The 16,102-nt window shown below is 41.5% G+C and overlaps 2 protein-coding genes across 2 annotated transcripts in view; both read right to left on the bottom strand.

Annotated features, from left to right (window-relative positions):
• Positions 1 to 8,574, bottom strand: part of gad1b (glutamate decarboxylase 1b) — a 21,652-nt gene extending 13,078 nt beyond the window's left edge. Inside the window, exons 1-5 of the mRNA XM_048235147.1 lie at positions 8,085 to 8,574; positions 6,688 to 6,856; positions 4,664 to 4,726; positions 1,910 to 2,059; positions 1,395 to 1,637 (exon numbers count right to left, since the gene is read on the bottom strand). Of these exons, the coding sequence (XP_048091104.1) occupies positions 1,395 to 1,637; positions 1,910 to 2,059; positions 4,664 to 4,726; positions 6,688 to 6,763 (532 nt within the window). The 5' untranslated portion in view covers positions 6,764 to 6,856; positions 8,085 to 8,574. The remainder of the gene's footprint in view (positions 1 to 1,394; positions 1,638 to 1,909; positions 2,060 to 4,663; positions 4,727 to 6,687; positions 6,857 to 8,084) is intronic.
• A 1,911-nt stretch (positions 8,575 to 10,485) lies between these two features.
• On the bottom strand, positions 10,486 to 15,656 carry erich2 (glutamate-rich 2). Its single transcript, XM_048234672.1, has 10 exons — positions 15,432 to 15,656; positions 15,165 to 15,216; positions 14,921 to 14,963; positions 14,756 to 14,792; positions 14,408 to 14,494; positions 13,905 to 14,017; positions 13,374 to 13,639; positions 12,457 to 12,514; positions 11,760 to 11,831; positions 10,486 to 11,055 (listed from the first exon to the last, which is right to left on the bottom strand). Exons 1-10 carry the CDS (start codon positions 15,437 to 15,439, stop codon positions 10,790 to 10,792), a joined length of 1,002 nt encoding a protein of 333 aa, XP_048090629.1. The 5' UTR covers positions 15,440 to 15,656; the 3' UTR covers positions 10,486 to 10,789.
• Between the last annotated feature and the right edge of the window lie 446 nt (positions 15,657 to 16,102).

The raw sequence follows: 16,102 nt of genomic DNA, 5'->3' as shown, positions 1-16,102 counted from the left end.
TTATTTAAAATATAAAATTGTATTGTAAACAAAATAGAAGAACCAGATAACATAATTAAAGGTAGATAGATAGATAGATAGATAGATAGATAGATAGGTAGATAAGAAAGTGAATTAAAGCAAAATGGGAAAGAATTCCATGTTGTTTTGTGTTTTGCTGTGTGCAATTTGCATAAGGCTGTATCATGCTGTGCCCACAGAAAGCAGATGTTCTTTTCACGAGTCCTCCCATCCCGCCTCCATGCAAAGCACGTTTAATGCGGCTCATTAGTCTGCGTGATACGTTCCGATGAACACGTATAATTATGTATTGATAGGTGGATAGACCAAATAATATTTGATTCATCCTGGCCAGATATCTGTCGCTGAACGCTTTCACAGGACTTCGACCAAAGAGTGGGGACACATTCTGGGAATGCGTTATGTGAGAAGCCAAGGTAAAGGCAAATCAGTCAGTTCTAAAAATGGGTAACTGCCTGATCTGCAGGCCTATACAGACTGCATTTGCAATGATTAAACAATTTGCTTAGACTTTTTGTCTCGTGAATTTACGTGGACATTATGTGGTCCTTATTTTAAATGGCCTGTTTCATGTAAATTGTTTGTCTGTTCATGGATTATCATAGGGTAGGTTGGTCCTTCACTTAATATATTGAATTTGCAGTTGAAATAATAGCCTACAACGTTGCCCTCCAAAGAGGGGTGGTGGTGGCAGCGGATTAAATGAAGGAAATTGTTTTTAATGATAGTTCAACAGGAATTAGTTCCCATCATGTTTCAGCACCACGGACAGCACATTTTCTCGGGCGGTTGTAACAACTGCTTTCGTGATAAGTTTTATTTCTTCCTCTATCTGAAAAACACGACACGTTTTGCCTCATTGATATGGGTTCCTTGTTTTAAATGAGGCGACACCTATTAGAGGAACTAACTGCTTAAGTGATTGTAAAACCATTTTAAATAGCCACAGGCCAGTCGTGGTTTAATTTGAAAGAGAAACAAGCAGTCAACAAAATTACCCAGAGTACAATAACCTGTCGGTGTGATTTGTTTTATGGCGGGAATGCCTCGACTAAAAGGGTACTTGTAAGCTAGGTATGTAAGCTCTGAACTATCATAAAAAGTCTCCTGACTAAACACGCACAGGCCCATTTTTAGCTATGTTGAAATGAAGACGCGATTCTGACATCAAAAAATAAAATAAAAATAAGCCCATTTTATAGACTGATTAAGCCAAATCATGACATTGATCTACAACTGTCGATTTTAACATCACCAAAACGTGCATACAAGGGCCTGTTTGTCTATTTTAAAGGAGATTGTTTTCATTTTCATTTCATCTAAACATTTGGCGTACAGAAACCAATTTCTATGTTCGTTTTAGCATAGCCTACCTGTCCGCACGCCGTATTTTAGTGTGTCTCGGCAGTCCACAAGGATCTGTTCAAGTGACTCTGGCTGGTCAGAGAGCTCGAGGTTGAAGCCCTCCATGCCCTCTAGCAGCTGGTGCGGGTGGTGGAAGTCCAGCACTTTGGTGGACCTGTCAAAGGTCTTGCGCACGTAGTTGGTGAGGATCTCCACAACTTCCAGCAAGAACTGCATGGTGGGCTCCTCTCCATTTTTGGCCGGCAGTAGATCTGGTAAAGATATGTATGTTCTTGTTTTGCATATGTATATTATAAATACACCATCATGTATTTAGTAGGCGATGCCGCTCATCTATATACATAGCCTATTGTTTTAGCCCAAAATAACTTTAAAGTAAACTGTTCACGTTACCAAAGTAACTGTTTAATAACTTTAGCGTTTCTTTTGAGATGTTATGGGCGTTACAATCAGAAAGTAACTGTGATAACACACTTAACTGAAATCATTTGAAGTCTACCAAGTATGCATGCCTGTTACTTACCCCGAGCGAAAAGGTTGGAGAAGTCAACCTCAGTGCGCCTGAATCGGGCATCCCGTTCGCTGTTCTCGAGTTCGTTTTTTGAAGATTGCTCCTTAAGGGCACTGACGATACGACTCTTCTCCTCCAGACTGTTGTTCTTTTGCAGGAAGCCTGCGTTGTTACAGGGAGCAGAAGAGGGGTGAAACGGGCAGTTGTCACTATTTAGCATGGTTGCGGTAAGGGTTCAAGAAATCACTTGGAAAAAAAGTTACTCATGTTCTCCTGTTGCAAACTGTGAATGCGAGGATGGAGCCGTTAGGCCAATATATACTTTGGGTTGATCCCCATGTTTACAGTGGGTGCTATTTATAGTTACAGAAACCCTAAGGGGTTTGTCGTATGAAATCAACAGCCTTGCAGCAAGGGGGCAGGGTAGGGGCAAATGATCACATTACAACCCACACGCTCACTCGCTCACAGGGGGTGCTTCGGGGAGGAGTCCTCAAACCTTTGGGCCTCAGTAAATTTGTCCGAAACCCCCACTCCTCCTCCTCGCCCAACCCCGCATCGACTCCACTTGACAACCTGCCGAGACGCAGCCACAGTGGTGGGTCCATGCCATTAAGACACCTTGGACCAGTTTGATAGAGTGCGCGCGCCTCAAAAGGTAATGTTGTATAAGCGATATTTTATGGCAGCTACTTTATTGACAAGATTTGTAATGCATTACCACAAGCAGACCTGGAAATATGGGTTCAACACGGACACACACACGCGCGCGCGCACACACACACACACACACACACACAAATTATGAAAATTAATTTTGATCTAGTCCAGCCATGAATACATTTTGATTGTAATCCTTAAAAAACTTTACGCACCGTCAGTTTTATTAACGCGAATATTAACAGTAGCCTATAGCTTTAAATTATACAAGGTCTAATTGTATAATAGTATATAGTCTCAAAAGGCCTAAACAGTAAACCCGTATGACCCACTTGGAACAATTAACTGTGGAAACTGTGTGTGACAGCAACAAAAAAATGCTTCCCACATACAGACGGTCTTCACTAGGCTACCATAGTGTGGTTGTTATCGCCTGGATGCATGCGGACATATCTCATCTATCTCGCTACAACGGGAGGCTGCCGCTTGGTGCTTTAATCACAACAGCAGTAATCTGTGATTTTCAGGAAGGACCGTTCCAGACAGATAAAGGCCAGTAATTGTTGAAAAGTACACACTATTTTTTATTTAGGTCGATTATGACTTCTTGTCAACTGTGCAAGCTGTTGACATGAGCGCAATTAGCGTCAATATGTAGATAGTTGTTATAGCTTATACCTATAGGCATATATATTATAGAATTATATATTTTGGGGGATCTGAGGGAAAAAAGATGAAAACTCCCGTCTTAATTTAAAACAACCATCGTGAGAAAAGAATGCAGCCAACAATCAAAATAAATGATTGATATATACTACAACTCATGTTGCATTCTAGAATAACACATGAATGCCTATAATTCGAAAAGAAAAATGTTCCATTCATGGATATTGCATGCATTTCCAAAATGGCTTAAATATGCCAATAAATAGGCACAAAAATTGATTCTTTACTATTTTTGTGCTGCCACATTGATCATTCCATTGGTAATTATCCATTAGCCTAGATGGCGCATCCTTTCCAGCAAGTGACCAAATAAATATATAACAGAAAAAAATGCATACATGCATCTGACTTTTTTCACTTTTATGTGTTTTAAAAATAGGCCGACACATGTGGGTCAACATGAAAAGCTAATTATACCTTTTTGTTGATAACCAACCAGGGACGAGAATTCCTCTGACGTCAAAGTAAAAGTAATCTGAGTGTAGGTGTATATAAAATCTGTTTGGCAGTCCTTGAAAACATCCAGAAGAATCGACTTGGGTTCACCTGAAGAGTATGTTATGTTTAAGACTGCGTTCAGATTGATGCCTATAGCTGCCGAATATATAATATCTAAGGTAAGTTTTAGACCACACGTTATACTCGAGGATCACCGTTATGTCCACTTCCTCAGAATATTTTATCGGGCTGTAAAACCCTGTCAGGTGTATCAGCGAGGTGCCTAGCAGAGACCAGGAGACAAAATCGTCAGCCTGCATACCGGAACAATTAAATGACATCCCACGCCGCACAGCATCCTGAATTAGAAAAGCAAACCCAAAGGGCAGTCCACGCTGTCACTGAGTCAGAATTTATTATGGCCTAATTTTACTTCAGACTACATGCCATGTTAAAATATGCATGTTTTAATAGTTTTTTTAAAAATATATAGAACCTTGAAAGCATGCATGCAACATATTTTCAGGGGGCAGAGAGAGAGAGAGAGAGATGTTGTCTTTTGTTGGCTGGCTTTGTTCAATGAATAAAAGCCATCTTCAGAGATGCAAGGAGACATGGTGCGAACAGGGGGAGACAAAAGCCTCCGCCCGCATACCCTGTGTGGCCTACGGGCTAAATGACTGTGCGCCGCTGACCTTTGGTGAGATGGGAATAGGCAGTGACAGTTCGCCCCCCCCTTGTTTCCTTACATACACCATCATACAAGATACACAGTTGGAAGAAAGAGGAACATAAAGAACAAGGTCGACAAAAACATGTCATTCGGGGACTAGTTTGGTTTTTCATATACATAATATAAATAGCCTTTATTCATGCTCAACTTGTGACCTGACCTGAGGAGTAGGACAGTGTAGGTGTGCGTAAGAGGCGTATCCAACTTACCGCATATCTTCATCCCCAGCTTCCTCGTGCAGCCATGTGCTACGCCGCACCATGCATCATATGCTAAAACGAGACGTTTGGGAGAACTATTGAATAACCGACATTTTGATTTGAGTATGCTGACTCTCACTCGCTGGTGGTGGGGATGGCTCGGAAGCAGCGCGAAATGGAGGAGAAGCAGAGCAGAAGGCCGGAGGCAGGCAGCGTGAGCTCGAGAGGGGATGGCTGTTTGGAAGCGGCGCTTTGCTGGTGTGTTATGTGTATGTGTGTGTGTGTGTGTGTGTGGGGGGCAGCTGTAATACTCAGTCACATTCGAGAATTCTCCGATTCCGCCAGGCAATCAATAGAGGCCATCAGAGAGGCGAGGGGGCTAATGAACGCTGGCACACATCCGGCAAAGCGGCGCTTTAAAATAAACGGCCATGAAATGAGGTCGGGAACGAGTGCAGAAATTAATTGGGTGAGACGCGGTGTTTGACTGGCGGAGACTTGCATGATTGGCCGTCCGGCGGCCAGAGAAAGGGCTACGAAAAGCGTCTAGAATTTAGCATCTTAAGAGCCAAGCACGCCCGTGGGCCTGTCTAGCAGCAGGCAATCAGCATTTTGCAATCAGATGTGTATGCAGAAAATAACCATTAGGGATAATGGAAAATGAAAATACACTCAAACATTATGAGAAATAAAAGAACAGGAGTATTCTTTGCATGATATTAAAACACAGCTTATGACTTCATGTAAGACTTGTGTATCGTGCAGAAAAGCAGGTTGGACTTGGATGCAAAGTCTAAATATGTCCTCACTGATTGATGGGTTATGGAGGTAAATCCACATGCACACGTTTTAGAGGCGAGTGACTGGTATGGATTGTGTTGTTGTTGTGGCTGTTGGTGTTTGGACCTCAGGCGGTTCGGCTCAGTTGGTGCCGGCTCGAGGCGTATAGCTGTCAGCCCCTTGCCGCGACACTGACAGAGCGTGCCGCCTCAGGTCAGTGCGCGTGAGATAGAGCGTGGCAGGGAGATAATGGCAACACGACCAGCAGCAGTGTACACACACACACACACACACACACACACACACACACACACACACAAAATATAGGCCTATATATTCAATCCATTCTTTTCATCCTTTCAAAGTACTAACCATCATATAGTGGAAATAGGTCTGCATTTTACTTCCATATCGAATAAAGGTAAAATGTACCGTTTTAAGCATGGTTTTACTGAAGAAAGACATAAAAGGAAAAGAAGGGAGCCTGCAGTAATTTAAATCAATTATGTCATTCAAGTCGTCAAGTACTCGATGCCTGATTACAGCTCGAACATTGCCAGTTCCATTAAAAGAGAACAAAATGCGTGAGTCATTACGAGTGGCTGCAATCAGACCTATTTTCCATTTAATTATACAGAACCCAACAAACTCCAACAGCGGGGATAATGGTTCTTTCTTAGCCTACTACATTTAAGTGAAAAAAACAAAACAGATTTCATTTTATAGAAAATGAAAATAATCCAAGAAATAATCATGTAAATAATAATAATAATAATAATAATATTATTATTATTATTATTTTGTAGGCTACAGTAGGCTGTATATACCAATAAACTATCAAATTTTATTGTTTATTGGTATGAACAGCGATTGGATTAATTATAAGGATTGACATTAAAACCCAGCAGGCTAAATAATACTTATATTCGGTATTAGTCTTGTTTGGTATGCTATATCATTTGGGACACGCTGCACCCATACTTGTGTCATGGGGTTTTGTATTTTTTATTTTTAACATGTTATCAGGGTAGGCTTACTCGCGCCACTTATAAACAAATATGTTTATGTTTATGGTTCTTAGCAGATGCTTTTGTCCAAAGCGACTTACAATGACATGATATAAGTTGGGGTGCAATGCATGCGATCTGTCAGATAATAGACATTCCACAGCTTGATTTTTTTAGCGGGTGATAAATGCTGCTGCACAGGGTGTAAACAACCCGAGCCAGACGTGCTTCATGAAGGAGACCTACTTGTAGATGGTGGTCGTAAATTAGTCGAGTTGGGATCCGGGTCGCCGGCAGAGGAGGAAGGTGCTGAAGCCGCCATCAGTTTGCCAAAGCGGGACAATACACTTGAACGTGCGTGCTGTCACCCGCAGCCAAAACCCGTTGAAGCTGGACTAAGAGATCAAATGGGGCACTGCAAGGAAAATAGAAATGTTTGTAGAAACAAACGACCATGTCATCACAAAACAATCACCCCTTCATAGTAGCCTAAACTGCGGTATTATTTTATGTATTATTTCCCAACTCTAGAACCAGAATACGCATTTGGTGAAACAAGAAGCACTGCCCAGTAGTTTATATACACAATCAGCCACATTGGTTCTTGAGCGTCAATCGAAATTCCAAAATGGTCCAACGTGATAAATCAGTGTCTGTGAAAGAGACTATTCGTCTCTCGCTATTCACATAGCCCAATGCTAGCGGGACGGAGGCTCCGTCTTCTGTCAAGTGCAGAAATGTGGTCGGCGATAACATCGCGCGCATTCAATTATGCGCAGCCAAGAGACAGAAAATGTGTCAGTGGTGGCTATTAATGGGTCACGAGCCCCCCTATAACTACGAAATTGACTCCCGGAGTACATCTGGACACCATGCCAAGTTTCGGATGAAGTTTATTTCTCGCAGATGGACAACCTCTTCTGTCGTCCTAGGTAGCTAGCTCGCTCTGGGCGTTGCAGTCAAACGGGGCGCACCAGACCATGAAGTCCAACTTAATTGCCTCAAAGAGCCAAGCGCTTTTAAAAACGAAGTCTATAAATCAAACCGTATTGGACAATATTGTATGTACAATGCCTGCAATTAATCGTGTCGTAATGGAAAAATATGACATTATAGCTGCCCTTGTGAAACAATTGGTAACAAAAAATAACGAAATTAAGTTATGGAGCATAGAATTAGGCTAGTTATTTAAATATTTTCGATGACAGCGCAGTCTTATTTGATTAATGGCCCATTGGAAAAAGAGCTCGAACGATTGATTTACAAAATACCATATCGATTCCCCAATTCAGATTATCTTCAAATAACTCCAGCCAGCGACCATCAGTCAATGTCATCGTGTGTGAGAAATTGTGAATGAACGAACGCTATCGCCGTGCTTAAAATTACCACATGCTCCGTAACTAATGATATCTTAATTATGTTTCAATTAGATTTCGTTAAGAAAGCATAGAAATAAGACATCCCAATCGACAGGTCGTTTGTTTAGATGTTCTAGGAAAAGTCCATTCATTTCATAATTAGGCTACTGTTTTCATCCGTTCAAACGTTTTATCGGACACATAAACATGACAGCTGTTGATAAACGTGACATAACCCGCATAGAAGAATATAAATGAATAGGCTGTTTCTGATGTCCTTACCGTAATGCCAGTCACAGGTGTTCTGACTGCTCGCTAGAATCCAACTAGGAAGGCAGAGCCGGAGTAACACCTTGTAGCCGCGCAGTGGTCAGAGTTGAGAAACACTCCCAAAGAACAACATCCAAATATTAATTCGGAAAGACCCATCCAGTGCTGCACGTTTTCCAAACGAAGTTTGTATTGTTTGTTGTTTCTATTTATCTTTTACCAGAAAGCACATTAATAGACTTTTTTTTATCCGTTTCTACGTGTGCACGCGTGAGTCTCCCGTTCCTCCTCCGATCTGAAACTGGCCCCCAAGTAGGGTATTGAGCAAATCCACTTTGTGCAGAATAACCAGCGGTGGATCGTTGCGCTTGGTCTTTGGACGTGACTTTCCTCGCTGGTGTTGGTCCTTCGGGATTTATATTAGTGAGGAATCCCACGCACACTGGTGGACAGGACAAGTTTGACCCTATGAGCAACACATTACATCCATAAAACAAAGCCATTCAGTGAAGGAGGAGGAGGAGAGAAGATAGAAGGAGAGAGACAGAGGGGCGGGGGCGGGGGCAACCGAGAGCCTGCAGCCAAAACAAAGCGTATAATGTTTCCTCTTTCTCTCTCTTTCTATGATTTCATTGGTGGTGTTTTGTTGTGCAGGACATCATAATGGCATACTCTGTTTGTGAGTGCGAGATCACCGGGAGATATCAGCCCTGTACACTTCACTTCATGGACTATCATTTTAAACAGTATTTGAATGGATTGAAATGGAAATGGAGATTGAAATGGAGGAAAGTCTATATTGAGTAGTTTCAATAGCCTATATTAGAATGTGAGAGTCACAAGCGATCTTAAGTCCACGGGGTGGCGCCAAAGAATCAATATCGTGGACACTGACACTCTCGTTGAGGAATGATGGATAGCAACTGTGAATATTAATATGGATCCCTATAGTAGTTTTTTTATGATTATACATGTTGAAAGCCCTTCATATGCTTCAGTCAAAATCATACAAAAACGGCTGCCTTTCTTTCTTGTTTAAATGTCTTCAAACTGTCAAACCTGAGGCTAACTGTAAAATCACCTTTCTCGACAATCAAAACATCCAATTTGGATTTTTTACATGTTTAATTACATGTGTAGTTCAATAATATGACATAGACTACTATTGAATAAATCGATTTGCATCTTCAAGGCTGTGGGATATGAGGAACACCTGCTCACGGGTGTAATAGTCATCTATAGGATGATGACCTTGTATGTTTCAGTGCATGGTGTTTAACTGCCATAACACGCTCAATGTCATGAGAATGTCCTTGGATTTTGAAATGGTAATGTTACCCAAGGGCGCCCGTAGACGCGACGCAGTTGCGCTTCTCTGGATTCAGCACTTGGACGGCTCCGGTTGGCTACAGGTTCTTGCGAAACTACACGATCCGTGACTTCAGTTATGACGAACGCTGGGCTTAAAACGTTTTAGTGCGCATGTGGCTTACACAACCACGTTATTTATTTATTTGTTTCTAAACCCTGTTTAGGATCTCTGCCAATGGAATTTCTGGAGACAACAAGTAACATTTGTCTATGTATTTTCAATATATTGATTTGTTTATCAAGTGTGTAGCTTAAGAGGTAAACACTACTATGCAATAGCATTTGGTCTTAGAAACTTCGCAATGGACATACTAACATGTAAGGGCACTTGAAAGTTCCTTCACCTCACACCTGTAGGTGGCGGCAAAAGATGATTAATTAACATGCCATCGGGTGGCATCATTTACCAGAAATTAGCAGCGCTGACACTTCAGACGTCAGACTATAAAAACTATTTACGCTCAGTAACAGATTAACATCGGGCAGCATCATTATCCAGAAATGATCAGATGCACTAACACGTGCACTTAGACATTAGGGATGCGTTTCCCAAAACCATAGTAGTTAAAGCAACACCAAAGAGTTTTTTGTACCTTAAAATAATGTTTCCAAAATTGTTTCCGTGGTTCATCAACTCGTAACAGGGTGAACGGCACTTCTGCATTCGCTTCTCGGCCCTCGATCGGCTATAACCGCACTATGTAAGTTTGCCAGATCGGGTAGCGGATCTGTAGTTTGATGGAATGAGACATAAGAAACTACAAATTTGACTTGCATGATGTCGCAATACATCGTAATTTCATAAAATCATGCAACATATTACAGTCAGTAAGGGGACATAGATAGTAATAATATATAATTTTATTTTTTTCCATTTTAACACATGGAGTGACCTACCTCACTCCTTAGGTGCACACACTGTTAGAAGATACAGAATGACCTAGAAAGAGTGACCCTCCTGATAAACAGGGTGTCATTTCAAAACACACTACTCCAAAAAGTGAACTTGAAGACAAATGGAGGAAGAGAAAAAAGAGTGGAAGCTGGTTCAGATGTGTTTCATTGAATAGTAGTTGATGATAACACATAAAGTCATTTAAGTGATGCAGTGTGAAAAGTTTGTATCTTTTAGCAAGAGAAGAACAAAAGCTCATCAACCACTTGCCAAATTAACATCTTATTTTTTTATTTTTAATAGAATAAAGCAGTTTTCAACACTAAATGTGTGTGTGAATATGTCTGTGTGTTTTTAATATTATATTACATAAATAAATGCATGCACACACACACAGCAGGAGTAAGTGAGTAACAGAGAGAAAACTGGGCCGAGACACGGCTGTCCAACACTATGGGATGACCGCTGCTCTCTTACAGCGCTCCTGCTCCTCACTCACTCTCTTCTCCTCCTCCAACTCATCGCTGTCCTCTTCAGAGGACGGGGACGATGAAGAGGAACTCTCAGAGTTGTCCGTCTGCTCTTCACTATCATCACTGTCATCATCATGCTCATCACCATCATCATCATCATCATCATCATCATCAGGGTTGTCGTCTTCTTCCTCACTGCTGCAACCTGTATCGTCCTGTCCCCTCTGCTCCTCTGCCTCTTGTGCTGGTGAGCATTTCAAAGATGTGAAACTAGCAAGAGATAAACTTGCTAATGAACTCAATCTGCCCCATACAAAACCATACAGTAACCGATGGTAACACTGGGGAGTGGCCAGCTATGGATGGCTTAGGCTCTGTAACTGGGACAATGTGGAACATAAAATCCTTTTAAAATATGACATGCTTGCCATTATCTTAGCTTTAAGTAAGTACTTCATTACACTTAATATTAATCCCCTGCTCTTAACTTTTTTTTCCTTTCAGTTTATATCACCTTTTTACATGTAAGACAAACGATGCCCTTAATCAACTTTTAATCTGCCCACAACTTATAACATTTAGAAAGCAATTATCAATTTGGCATGGTTAAAGACATTAATAGCCATGCAGCTGCCTGGCTCCGTAAAGAAGAGGATGATTAAAATATAAGAGAAGAGTGGAAGACACAATCTTCTAATTTTCTAATAAAAATGTAAATCACTCAATTTTAGGCCATAGGATACAGTTAGAGAAGCAGAATAAACCGATTCTGGGGCTATGGAAATGAAACAATAACAACTACATAGAGTTAAAAGAGGTTTTATTACAAAGCTGTGAATGATCATATCTACAGAGAGAGAGAGAGAGAGAGAGAGAGAGAGAGAGAGAGAGAGAGAGAGAGAGAGAGAGAGAGAGAGACCATGAGTATGATTTGTCCTTCTGACTTACCGATCAGTAATCTCTCTTCAATAAGTGGCATGAACACTTTTGCCTCTGGGTTTTCTGGCTCATAAATGAGAACTGTGAAAAGAAGGGAAAGAAAGAAAAAAAGAAAGATGGAAAAGGGATAAATTTGATGACCAACAGTAGTTGAGTCAGGCAGACAACCTGAGATACAAGACGCCTTGTGCTCCAGACTGCAGTCGAAAGGAAATCTTTCTATCTATGGACAAATTTAAGACATGCTTCTGTGCAGAGCTATTATAACTAGGTAAATGATCAACAATTAAAATTATATTACCACAGCAGCTCAGTTCAACTCAGCCATGGTGAGAGTATCAATCATTAGAGGAGAGAAAGCAGCCTCGTCACCGCATGAGGAATTTTTATCGTTTCATTTTAAAGAATTAGTCATTATCTTTGCCACCAGTACAGCCAACCATTTAATGGGTAGATTTGTGGGCTGTGAGCACTTATAGCTGTTACTGAGATCTCCCAGCAGACAGTAAGTGTGTGTGTGTGTGTGTGTGTGTGTGTGTGTCTGTGTGTGTCAAACAGTGTGTGTGTGTGTGTGTGTAGACAGAGGGATTATACAATTGACATCAACTTCAGTCTATTAAAAACAGAATATTTTGTAGCCATTGATCACTGTGTAGAGCAAACACAGTTAGGGGTGTGACATTTCCAGTGACTTTAGTCCACTTACTCATCTGACAGAGCTTCTGAGATAGCGGGTAGTCCTTCTCCATCACCGCTTTCAAGAACTGGAGGGAGAAATCCAAACATGTAGATGTACAAAATTATTTTTTTCCATCATGAAGAAGTGGTTGACTGACGTTGGATTACACTTCCCACTGGATGACATATCCAGCTTTAACTTTAGAGTATTTAATATTTTTGTTTACCTGACAGGAGCTTATACGTAAGCCTGTCTCACATATACTGTATGTCCAAACACAACCACATATACAAGCATGTGTGTATTAACACATATACATGGGTGCACACACACACACACACACACACACACACACACACACACACACACACACACACACACACACACACACACACACACACAAACACACCATGCTAAATTGCCACATGAAGCAAAACATTTTCTCTCAAAAACTGCTTGATTGCCTTAAATGTTCTTTAAGTGAGTGTGGAAGGGAAACCTGAGGTGCATTCAAATTCGGCAAACATTGGCGAAAGTTTTTTTTTTCTGAACAGTTAAATTTGAGTGATTTGATGTGAATTCCATTTGTAACAGTAATTGCATTGTTACCTTCGTCAAGCTCACGCCCAGCTCCACTGTATGTTTGCGAAGAACTACCTCCTCAGACTGACGACTGAAGAACTACCTCCTCAGACTGAAGACTGAAGAACTACCTCTTCAGACTGACCACTAAAGAACTACCTCCTCAGACTGAAGACTGAAGAACTACCTCCTCAGACTGACCACTGAAGAACTACCTCCTCAGACTGACCACTGAAGAACTACCTCCTCAGACTGACGACTGAAGAACTACCTCCTCAGACTGAGTGTTTGCAAACGTTCGCCTATGTTTGCGAATTTGAACGCACCTCAGGTGAGTCTCATCCTGTTGTGAGATAAGTTACCTCAGCCAGAAGCTCTAAAGGAGCAGTGTGCACAGGCCCCTCACTGTACTCCACTTCCTCCTCCTCCTCCTCCTCACTGGGCCTTTGGTCCCGCTGAAGTTGAGCCTGGATGTCGGAAGTGCCGCTACTATGATCGCACTCCCCACGCGTAGTGCGTGAGGCTGAGGGGGCATTCACCTGCTCTTTGTGCTGTTCTGTCACCACCATCGCCGGCCGTGGCGCAGCACTCGCCTGTCTCAATACATCGGCCTGACATGCTGACCCAGCTGAAAATGTTCCAACAAATATGGACCTCTGTAAATGCATGCTTCACCGTACAGACAAATCTTAGCAGGTGGGATGGGAAGGAACACTCATGGTTATGGACTTCTCATTGTGACTCAGAAAATGTGTCAATTATTTTGTCTCCTCTGACATTCTGTGGCATTGTTTTTCTGTTTATGCCATGTAATTAACAGACATTTTATAAGGAGCTGTGACAAGAAATAAAGTGTGTGCTTGGTGACCTGTAGCACAGAGTCGTTCACTTACTGGAAGCTGGAGGCTGAAACTGAGCATCAGAGCCCGGCTGTTTAACTGTTCTACACCCACTCTCTGTCTCATCTTTATGGGGCAGGGCTGGGGATATTGCATGCTCTCCAGTACTGGAATGGTTCAGTGGAATAGGAGGAAAAATAATTTATTGGTGACCCTTTTTTACAGTTTTTCACTGCTATGCCTCATTGAGCAGCAAACTGAACGAGACCGAGAGGAAAAGGGATGTAAAGTTATGAAGTCTCTGAAATCTCACACAAGTGATTCAAAACGATAATAGCAGACTTGACCTGAATTATGCTTCTCCTTGCAAATGTAGCCCTATATTTACAGATGTGAAGAAAATTAAGGTTTAGAAATGTAACAAAACAAAAAAGATAGGTCTCCTGTTTTACGTTTACAACAACTCAATTTTTCCTTTTGCACATGGCAAACTACAAAAGTTTTAGGTTGCTAAATCTACAATAATGATCAATCAGATTTCTTTTTGCCTTTCTTACCCATGCAACTTTGCTTTTGGAGATCTGGTTGTTTTGGTGACTTTCTGGTCTTTTCCAGTTGCATTAAGAACAGTCCTTGCCACTGCCCTGAGCAGGAGACAGACTCATTGTTGTGAAAACCATGGCATCTGACAGGCCTGCCGCCTACTACAGCCAACATCTAAAAAAATATTTAGGCCTTGTGTCCGTTTTTAACTGACAAAATAAAGTTTGTTTAAAGTCAAGATGACAAAAAGCACTATTGTACCACGAATGAATTTACGTTTTATCCCATGTGCTTCGTTTGAGAACCAGATAAGGTAGCAGCCTTCAATAGGTTAAATTCTGTGGACATAAGGCTACACCTACCGTGATTTACTGTGGATGGACTCATTAGGCGCGGGCTCTGTGGAGCAAGGCAAACATATGCAGTCAATTTCCGTCGGGGCTGCAATTATTGCAAGGTGATTTGTGCGATCCAAAAGGTCAGAGCCACACAGATTTAGTAAGTTTGCATTGAATGTATTAGCTTACCTCCTCCAGCATTTACTGTGTTTAACTGTGTGGCGAGCGAGCCCTGAAAAATAAACGCACATGCGCACAAAGATACACAGGCAGAGATTGACACAGACCAGACAGAAAGACAGACAGACACACAAATACTAGATAAATAGCCTAGCATAAGAGTGCATATCAGCTTACACTTAGTATAATTCGACGTCAGTGGGCTAAGAAATTAATTTTGTGAAAGGCCATTTCCCAAAAATACATAGCCTACCTTTGATTCAGAGCGACCATTTGTGGACGTCCCGATACATTGTATCGTTGGTCTGGTTGAGGCAAACAAAAGATAGGCTACATCAGGTCTAGGCTACTCAATATGTCATTCGACACGCACAAATAGTCTTGCAGAGATATGTGTAGTAGTAGACTACTAGGCTACTTGTCGCCAAATAAAGGATTTTACGCATAACGTTAGTTATCGCTGCTAGTTCAAGTCCTGCGGCGACAGAAACGGGCGAGCCAAAACGTTGACGTTACCCACCTGCTCATCTAGCCTACTCGGCGAAGTTGCGATCAGTGAATCAAACAAATTACCAGTAGATGTATACCAGCAAATAGCTAACTTAGTAGTTCGTTAGTTATGTCACTGCAGGTCCGTCGGCACGACAAAAGTTGGACACACACAAGATGCATCAAACTATCAACAAGCAGCCAGCTACGCAGCGGTGGATGGAGAGAGACAAACAAACTTTCGTTCCCATAGCAACTGGTAAACACGCGCATTGCCTGTTAAGGACTGCTGCTGACTGCAGTAGCATTATTAAACTGCAAACTAAACCATCCCTTCTGTTTTATGTCAAAAGATTAAAGTTAGTGGAAACAAAATAGTTTTGCAAATTGAGTTTAAAGAAATAAAAATATTGTCTATTTAGACAGTGTTGTTAGACAGCAAGATAGGCAACACTCAGATTATTAGCCTAAGTCTGTTACCATTTTCTTTGGAAAGTAGGCCTAGGCTATTTATCTAGATTCTATTGGTCCTAGCTAGATTTGATACGTTCTGTTCATAAAACATGAATAACACCAACATACGCACAGTAACAAATCATCATGGCAGTCAAAGTAGGCTAGGCTAGGCCTACCTAAATCAACATTTGACATTCAGCCTAGACCTGTGGCTGTCACGAGAAGAAATGTGCAGTTTGACTACAG

Source organism: Alosa alosa, chromosome 23 (genome assembly GCF_017589495.1).
Source record: "Alosa alosa isolate M-15738 ecotype Scorff River chromosome 23, AALO_Geno_1.1, whole genome shotgun sequence".
In the NCBI taxonomy this organism is placed as follows: domain Eukaryota; kingdom Metazoa; phylum Chordata; class Actinopteri; order Clupeiformes; family Clupeidae; genus Alosa; species Alosa alosa.
Note: the sequence above shows the minus strand (reverse complement) of the source record. Positions and strands in the feature narration are given on the sequence as shown.